This window comes from Nanorana parkeri, unplaced genomic scaffold (genome assembly GCF_000935625.1).
Source record: "Nanorana parkeri isolate BGI_ZX_2015 unplaced genomic scaffold, ASM93562v1 scaffold77, whole genome shotgun sequence".
NCBI classification, from domain to species: domain Eukaryota; kingdom Metazoa; phylum Chordata; class Amphibia; order Anura; family Dicroglossidae; genus Nanorana; species Nanorana parkeri.
Window position 1 is genome coordinate 7,169 of NW_017306345.1, and position 9,824 is coordinate 16,992.

Below are 9,824 nucleotides of genomic sequence, written 5' to 3' on the forward strand. Positions count from 1 at the left end.
ACTGTGGGGGGTGAATGTGGGGAATCTTGAAGCCCCTTGAGTATAAGGGGTCCCCAGATATTTGCCCCTCACTATCTGAATGGTTGTTTCATAAAAAATAAACAATGTCCCACAATGCAAATCCAACATCAATCATGAGTGACACCTGACGACCCGCTGCCACGGCAGTACTGCCCCATCATTACTCCCGTTGTCAATGACAGTTCCCCAGTGCTGCTATAAACAACAACGCCGGGGGAACCTGCGTGATGTCATTGACCAAATTTGGTTATAACCATATATGGTCAATGACATCACCCAGGAGCGCCGGGCAGCTTTGTTTATGAAAACGAAACCAGGGAAGGAACTGCCCTGTATATCCTGGATGGCCCCATCATGGCAGACCTATGCCAGGAATATTGTCTTTACCAGCCTGAGGAAGGACTTAATAAAACCTCCACTCAACCCCTAACCTGAACATCGAACCCCCAAACCTAATGCTCAGCCTGATCCCTTCAATGAACCCCTAACCCTCATGCAGAGCCCTACATTGTATTCCCTAACTGACTGTCTAACCCCCAGCTCCATCCTCTTAGCCATACCTGCGATCCCTTAATATAATAATATTATATTAATATGACGCCAACATTGGGCCTGCCCCCATCCAGGGCTGTCTTTACCGCAGGGCAAAAGGGGCAACTGCCCTGGGCCCCATCATTTACAGGGGACCACAGCAGCCATCCGTCTCGCCCGAGCAGCAGACAGAACAAGCAAAGCGCCACTGTTGGTGGGGAGACCGACCAGTAGCCGCCTCCTTCAGTGATCAACCCCCCCCCCCCCCCCGCCCCCCACACGAGATCCAGCAGGCACAGAGGAGAAGAGGAGAATGAGGTGGAGGGCACAAAAGTCTTATTCTATTATTAAGTAGAACAGAACAAATGTACCAGTACGGGGATATTTTAGCAAAATCGGAATTGCATTTCCATTGCATGTCCCGAAACAATTGCTGCACGGTGCACTGCATTTTCAACATATGCATTCTACAAATAGTATAGACATAGTCCATTGCGCATACAGGGGTCTGGGTAGGGAAGGTGGGAGGGGGGGCAGGTGCTGCAGGGTTTTGGAGGCCCATCAGCAAAGTCTTGCCCAGGGCCCAATTAATATTAAAGATGGCCCTGCCCCCATCCCTTGTGTCCCCATTGTTGCTGATGGTCATTTACCATTACCTGCTTGTGAACACGTGGCCGTGGCCTCCTCAGAGTAACATTTGTATCCGCTGGACACGACGGCGCTGCACTGTGACAGATGCGCCTCGGAGCCGCTGCAGTGCAGGTTGCGGAAATGTGTCTGTGGAGTTGCAGCCCTTGACAGATCCACCTTCTTGACATCAACCATTTCCAGTGCTGGGCCGCACCCCTGCTGCGTGCAGAGTACAGCTTCTTCAGCTGCGCCCCACTCCATGGCACAGACCGTGCTCCACAGGTCATTGTAGAAGACCTTCACCTTCCCGGAACAAGGGCCACTCTTCCCAGCCAATGACACCTTGGAGAGTGCTGGAAGAAGATGGAGAATGAATGCATATGTGTGTGACCCAAACATCCAGTACCATCCAAAAATTCCGGGTCCATCAGAGACCCCGATCCAAAGGCTCCTCTATAGTATGTGATTGGGCCACTGAATCTGGACTACATCCACCAGCAAGTGTATGGCCAAATGTAGCACATCCAGATGTCACCTTCCTCACTGCAGCTCATACACATTCAACAATGTATCGTGTTCATGTTTTCTGATGGCCCATAAGAGATGATTAGGGATGAAAAACATGGAATATTCGACATTTCCATAAAACTTTGCTATTTTGGTGGAAGTCACTGGAAAAGGAGGATTTAGAGGTGATTTGTAAGGGTGCAATGTAATTTAAATGAGTCCTGAGGGAGAGAGTTGGATGGCTATAGAGGGAGAGAGATGGAGGGGTATAGAGGGAGAGACATGGAGGAGTAAAGAGGGAGAGAAAATTAGGGGTATAGAAGGAGATGGAGGGATATAGAAGGAGATGGAGGGATATAGAGTGAGATGGAGGGGTATAGATGGAGAGAAATAGAGGGGTATAGATGGAGAGAAATAGAGGGGTATAGAGGGGAATGGAGGGGTATAGAGGGAGAGACATGGAGGAGTATAGAGGGAGAGACATGGAGGAGTATAGAGGGAGAGAAAATTAGGTGTATAGAAGGAGATGGAGGGATATAGAGTTAGATGGATGGGTATAGAGGGAGAGAAATAGAGGGGTATAGTGGGAGATAGAGGGGTATAGAGGGAGAGACATGGAGGGGTATAGAGTGGTATAGAGAGAGATAGAGGGGTATAGAGGGAAAGAAATGGAGGGGTATAGAGGGAGATGGAGGGGTATAGAGGGAGATGGAGGGGTATAGAGAGAGATGGAGGGGTATAGAGGAAGAGACATGGAGGGGTATAGCGGGAGATAGAGGGGTATAGACGGAGAAAGAAGGTGTATAGAGGGAGACATAGGAATATAGAGGGAGAGAGATGGCGCTGTAATTAGTGGGAAAGAGAGAGGGGTATGGAGGGAGAGAGATAGGGAGTTAAAGAGGGGGAGATGGAGTGGTATAGAGGGAGATGGAGGGTTATAGAGGGAGATGGAGGGTTATAGAGGGAGATGGAGGGGTATAGAGAGACATGGAGGGGTATAGAGGGAGATGGAGGGGTATAGAGGGAGATGGAGGGGTATAGAGAGAGATGGAGGGGTATAGAGGGAGATGGAGGGGTATAAAGAGAGATGGAGGGGTATAGAGGGAGATGGAGGGGTATAAAGAGAGATGGAGGGGTATAGAGGGAGATGGAGGGGTATAAAGAGAGATGGAGGGGTATAGAGGGAGATGGAGGGGTATAGAGGGAGAGACATGGAGGAGTATAGAGGGAGATGGAGGGTTATAGAGAGAGATGGAGGGTTATAGAGAGAGATGGAGGGGTATAGAGAGAGATGGAGGGGTATAGAGGGAGAGATATGGAGGGGGTATAGAGGGAGATGGAGGGGTATAGAGGGAGAGACCTGGAGGGGTATAGAGGGAGAGACCTGGAGGGGTATAGAGGGAGAGACCTGGAGGGGTATAGAGGGAGAGACCTGGAGGGGTATAGAGGGAGAGACCTGGAGGGGTATAGAGGGAGAGACCTGGAGGGGTATAGAGGGAGAGACCTGGAGGGGTATAGAGGGAGAGACCTGGAGGGGTATAGAGGGAGAGACCTGGAGGGGTATAGAGGGAGAGACCTGGAGGGGTATAGAGGGAGAGACCTGGAGGGGTATAGAGGGAGAGACCTGGAGGGGTATAGAGGGAGAGACCTGGAGGGGTATAGAGGGAGAGACCTGGAGGGGTATAGAGGGAGAGACCTGGAGGGGTATAGAGGGAGAGACCTGGAGGGGTATAGAGGGAGAGACCTGGAGGGGTATAGAGGGAGAGACCTGGAGGGGTATAGAGGGAGAGACCTGGAGGGGTATAGAGGGAGAGACCTGGAGGGGTATAGAGGGAGAGACCTGGAGGGGTATAGAGGGAGAGACCTGGAGGGGTATAGAGGGAGAGACCTGGAGGGGTATAGAGGGAGAGACCTGGAGGGGTATAGAGGGAGAGACCTGGAGGGGTATAGAGGGAGAGACCTGGAGGGGTATAGAGGGAGAGACCTGGAGGGGTATAGAGGGAGAGACCTGGAGGGGTATAGAGGGAGAGACCTGGAGGGGTATAGAGGGAGAGACCTGGAGGGGTATAGAGGGAGAGACCTGGAGGGGTATAGAGGGAGAGACCTGGAGGGGTATAGAGGGAGAGACCTGGAGGGGTATAGAGGGAGAGACCTGGAGGGGTATAGAGGGAGAGACCTGGAGGGGTATAGAGGGAGAGACCTGGAGGGGTATAGAGGGAGAGACCTGGAGGGGTATAGAGGGAGAGACCTGGAGGGGTATAGAGGGAGAGACCTGGAGGGGTATAGAGGGAGAGACCTGGAGGGGTATAGAGGGAGAGACCTGGAGGGGTATAGAGGGAGAGACCTGGAGGGGTATAGAGGGAGAGACCTGGAGGGGTATAGAGGGAGAGACCTGGAGGGGTATAGAGGGAGAGACCTGGAGGGGTATAGAGGGAGAGACCTGGAGGGGTATAGAGGGAGAGACCTGGAGGGGTATAGAGGGAGAGACCTGGAGGGGTATAGAGGGAGAGACCTGGAGGGGTATAGAGGGAGAGACCTGGAGGGGTATAGAGGGAGAGACCTGGAGGGGTATAGAGGGAGAGACCTGGAGGGGTATAGAGGGAGAGACCTGGAGGGGTATAGAGGGAGAGACCTGGAGGGGTATAGAGGGAGAGACCTGGAGGGGTATAGAGGGAGAGACCTGGAGGGGTATAGAGGGAGAGACCTGGAGGGGTATAGAGGGAGAGACCTGGAGGGGTATAGAGGGAGAGACCTGGAGGGGTATAGAGGGAGAGACCTGGAGGGGTATAGAGGGAGAGACCTGGAGGGGTATAGAGGGAGAGACCTGGAGGGGTATAGAGGGAGAGACCTGGAGGGGTATAGAGGGAGAGACCTGGAGGGGTATAGAGGGAGAGACCTGGAGGGGTATAGAGGGAGAGACCTGGAGGGGTATAGAGGGAGAGACCTGGAGGGGTATAGAGGGAGAGACCTGGAGGGGTATAGAGGGAGAGACCTGGAGGGGTATAGAGGGAGAGACCTGGAGGGGTATAGAGGGAGAGACCTGGAGGGGTATAGAGGGAGAGACCTGGAGGGGTATAGAGGGAGAGACCTGGAGGGGTATAGAGGGAGAGACCTGGAGGGGTATAGAGGGAGAGACCTGGAGGGGTATAGAGGGAGAGACCTGGAGGGGTATAGAGGGAGAGACCTGGAGGGGTATAGAGGGAGAGACCTGGAGGGGTATAGAGGGAGAGACCTGGAGGGGTATAGAGGGAGAGACCTGGAGGGGTATAGAGGGAGAGACCTGGAGGGGTATAGAGGGAGAGACCTGGAGGGGTATAGAGGGAGAGACCTGGAGGGGTATAGAGGGAGAGACCTGGAGGGGTATAGAGGGAGAGACCTGGAGGGGTATAGAGGGAGAGACCTGGAGGGGTATAGAGGGAGAGACCTGGAGGGGTATAGAGGGAGAGACCTGGAGGGGTATAGAGGGAGAGACCTGGAGGGGTATAGAGGGAGAGACCTGGAGGGGTATAGAGGGAGAGACCTGGAGGGGTATAGAGGGAGAGACCTGGAGGGGTATAGAGGGAGAGACCTGGAGGGGTATAGAGGGAGAGACCTGGAGGGGTATAGAGGGAGAGACCTGGAGGGGTATAGAGGGAGAGACCTGGAGGGGTATAGAGGGAGAGACCTGGAGGGGTATAGAGGGAGAGACCTGGAGGGGTATAGAGGGAGAGACCTGGAGGGGTATAGAGGGAGATTATTAGGCTGCTCCAAACTTAGGAACAGCCAATAATAACCTTAGTGACTGACCCTGACTTGCTGATCCTGTAGCATTCCAGATTCAGATCTCACTAAAGGCTTCTGGTCGTTCCCAGAATGATCAGAAGTCTGATACAATGTTTCGGAATAGAAACATGTAGCTAAAAGCTGATACACATTGGGATTTGCTAAGCCCGATGTGTACGGCTGTCAAACAGTGATAGTAAGTGCGGTACATACCACAGTCCTATCACTGCCAGACGCCCGATTCCTAAAAGGGATCTTGTGTCTGTAAAAGCTGTATTCTTTAATTAATCGATGCCTGAATACTGAGGCATCCATTAATGAACGGTCACCGCTGATCTCAGTGGATACTGGCATTGCAGAGACCCAAGTAGCTGCTCATGTACAGTGTACGTGAGCAGTCATTTGGACACTTAGTGACAAGGACATACAGTATACGTCTCCCGTCACTAAGAGGTGGTGCTTTTATTTAACTTTTTATTTTAGAGACAGGGTCACTTTAGGAAATAAGGTGACAGATTAGAAGTTAGGTGTGTTTTGGAATTAGTATTCTGCAAGGCTTTTCTGACTTCATGTTATACTGTATAAGAGTTATACACCAATTAGCCATAACTTTATGATCACTGAGAGGTGAAGTGAATAACATTGATTATATCATTACAATGACACCTGGAAATTGGTGGGATATATTAGGCAGCAAGTGGACATTTCATTTGCAAGCAGAAATATGGACAAGGATAAGGATTTGAGCGACTCTGACAAGGGCCAAATTTTGATGGCTAAATGACTGGGTCAAAGCAACTAAAATGGTATATTCCTGGTCTGCAGTGTTTAGAACCTACCAAAAGTGGTCCAAGGAAGGAAATCTGAGAAACGAGTGACTGGGTCATGGATGATCAAGGCTCACTGATGCATGTAGGAAGTGAAGGCTGGCCCGTGTGGTCCAATCCAATAGAAGAATGACTATAGCTCAAATTGCTGATGGCAGCCGGATAATGTGCCCTGTCACACTGCAAAATTGGTTCAAAAATGGTTTGAGGAATGCAAAAATTAGTTTGTGGTGTTGAATTGGCTTCCAAATTATCCAGATAATCCAATTAAACATCTGTGGTATGTGCTGAAAAACGTGCAATTCATGGAAGCCCAACCTTGCAACGTACATTTAAAGGCTTTGCTACTGACGGCTTGGTGCCAGATACCACAGCATACCTTCAGAGGTCTAGCAGTGTCCATGCCACGATGGGTCAGGACTGTTTTAACAGCAAAAGGGGACCTACTTAATATTAGGCAGATGGTCATATTGTTATGGCTGATCGGTGAATAATGTCCACCATACTGCTTTGGTTAGCCATTTATGTAGAACCAACTTTTAGTATATTGAATTGTCATATTATATATCTTGTTCTTTCTGACCTACATATACAATGCATATTTTTCAGCTAGTTTAATGAGACCCTGAAGCTTCCTATCGCTTTCTAAGTATTTAACATTGTATGATACAGAAGACACTACATGTGGTTTTCAAATTTGACAATTTACTAGATACTGATTAAAAATCTTCTCAAAGCAGGAAATTTACTACACAGTGATTATTTTTATGTTTCTCTCAAAAACTTGAGCTGTACATTGACTGCATCAGCACTTTCGGTCGAAGCAAAGGGATGCAACATCTGGATCGGCTGAGGTGAACGTTCGGCAGTTCATTCCCTTCTGTTCACCCCTGTTCTCCAAGGGGCCGAACAGCATAAAGTAAATTGCTGAATGTTCAGCTCAGCATTTGGTTTGGTTATTCTGCTTCGCTAACTCCTTTCCTGCACTGCCAGGCCACTGCTTAGATTAAGGTTCTGAGGGACCACATTTTTTTTTTCTTTTTGTTAGGGTCTCCCCTAACATTCCTACTAGACCTAAAGGGTCTGGTATGAATTAGGAGGGCAACCCCAAGCTGTTTATTTTTATTCTATTTTTTTACATAATTGCATGGATTTGGTTTCGTTTCGGCCGACCATTCTACACGCTCTGGCTGTTTTTGGCTTTCCTTGTCACATAAGAAGTATCTGTTCCTGGTGAGAAAGTTCTTTGTCCAGCCATGACAAATGCTAAACTTTTTTCCTAGTTTTTTAGTAGTGTGAGGAGGAATCAGGACTCCTGTCAGGTTTTTAGTGCTATCTGGTGTTCTGTTGGAGAGATTTCCCCTTAGTTACGGTTCTGCTAACAACTATTTCACCAGAGAGGAAATAAGGCAAAACCTGCAAAAGCAAAATTAACAGAAATAAAAATCTGAGGTTCTAGCCTTTCCCTTAGACAATAATTTGTATTACTGTCTATGTTGTTGTTGGAGAAAGGAAGGAAAGCAGGAAGTAAGAGTAAATCTCTCTAACAGAGCTGCAAATAGAATGGGGAAGAAACCTTCTCTTTGCTGCTCTTCCTTTTAAATCCTCATGTCTTCTCATGCTGGGGGAGAACTTCCCTTTGCAGCTGAGTGCCTCTTCCTGTAGTGCTGGCTCAGGTTGTGAACCTGCACACAGACACCGTGTATCCATTCCAGAGACAAGGCAGTCTGCTGCAAAACAGAAGTTCTCCCCCAGCATGAGAAGAGATACAGATTTAAAAGGAAGAGCAGCAAAGAGAAGGGAAACTACCATGGATTACAGTAAGGCGCACATTACAGTATTGGTTTATGTTACAACATCTGAGGGTTTAATGTCACTTTAAATGATGCCTCTGGATCCGATCATCTTCTTCTTTCCAGTAGTTTTCGGGAGTCCCTCCACCATTGGTGCCGGTCTCTGATCCACCACAGACTCCTGTCTCTTCCTGTCCCTCTCTGTCCCACTGAGTCTGTGCGGGTGCACACTTCCTGCATTGACTTACCCTGTGTCACTCCCGGCAGAAGATCTCTACTGCGCAGGCGCCCGCCCCATGACCCTTTGCGTCCGCCCGAGAATCCGCACGGCGGAGACACAGGTAAGTTTTAACCTTTTTGTTAACTTTTTTTCCTGTTTTTGCATACATCTTCTCCCTGCTGGCCAGAGATATCTGCAAAACACCGCAAGGGTTTCATTATCCTTTAATGGATGGCTCAGTACTGAGGCATCCATTAATGAACGGTAATTGCTGATCTCAGCGGTTACCGGCTTCCGAAAGCCCTACATAGCTGCTCACCTGCAGTGTAAGTCTCCCGTCACTAAGGGGTGATACAGCGCAGGATACAACTCTTACGCATTTCACCCTCACTAGCTCTTTCTTTCTCTTTGAAGGTGTGAAACATGTGAGAACTGCATCCTGTGCTGTTGGCTGTTCTTGGTGTACCTCTGATACAGGTTCTCCGAGCTGTCTACCTGTCTCTGAACACACCACGGCAGCATGGATGTCCAGCTGGTTGGCATCGGCCTTCCACAGGCTGATTCTGCACTCTGAAAACTTGGACTCTGACCCAAAACATCGGGATCTTTCTATAGTCTTGGTGCCAAGAGTGGAGAAGACCTCTTGGACCTTCACCAGCGGTCCACAGCCCATCTCTCTGCAAATGATGGCTCCCTCCCGCAGGTCGAAGTTCCACAGGGATATCCTTCTCCATTCATCGTCCACAGACACCTCAACAGTCCCGTCACAGCGACCGGATCCATTCACCAGCCTGACCCCGCTGACTCCTGCAAGGCAAAGACCATTAGTTAACCACTGGTCATGAATCTTCTCATTCTATGTATAGAGGACTCAGAGGGACTCACCGGAGGATAGGCAGGTGACCCCAGCACTGTGCCGGCTTCTTTCCTGGTCTCTCTCGGTCCACGCTCCCAACAAGCACTGTGAAACGTCCCCCTCGTCCCCGGTACAATCCACCTTCTCCAGGACATGGCCAGCGCCGGCCCCAAAAGTGTCTCCTTTCAGAGCCTCCACCGAGGGGCCACACTTCAGTTGTCTACAGATGACGTCAGCAGCTCGTCTGTCCCAGTGTTCATCACTCAGGGTGCCCCACGTCTGGTTGTAGAGCAGCTCCACCCTACCTTGACAAGGTCCATTTCCACCAGCCAGCCGAACCTCAGACAGAACTGCCCAGAACAGGAATAAATAGTGATTACAAATGGCGGGACAGCTTGGGGTGCAACTCATAACAACTCATAATGATCAACCTGAACTGTGCACCCTGGGGGCATCCTGGGGGTCTTTGTTGATGGGCTTTTGGCTTGGGCAAATGCAATGTGCTTTTGATATGATTTTGAAACTCTTCAGAGATCATTCAGAACTCATTGTCAGGAGCATCTGAACTGCTTTAGGTGGGTTTTGTATTCCTATAGGCTGGTACGGGGACTCTAGCTTGCTGGACTACGCAGAGTGGTGGGTTACAGAGAGTGAAGTGTACCCCTCCCCCCCCCCCC

At 49.8% G+C, this 9,824-nt stretch overlaps 1 protein-coding gene across 1 annotated transcript in view; it reads right to left on the reverse strand.

Annotated features, from left to right (window-relative positions):
- The window catches only part of LOC108804861 (scavenger receptor cysteine-rich domain-containing group B protein-like), a 21,657-nt gene that overhangs the window by 5,051 nt on the left and 6,782 nt on the right, over nt 1-9,824 (reverse strand). Inside the window, exons 2-4 of the mRNA XM_018576770.1 lie at nt 9,177-9,497; nt 8,787-9,098; nt 1,209-1,535 (exon numbers count right to left, since the gene is read on the reverse strand). Of these exons, the coding sequence (XP_018432272.1) occupies nt 1,209-1,535; nt 8,787-9,098; nt 9,177-9,497 (960 nt within the window). The remainder of the gene's footprint in view (nt 1-1,208; nt 1,536-8,786; nt 9,099-9,176; nt 9,498-9,824) is intronic.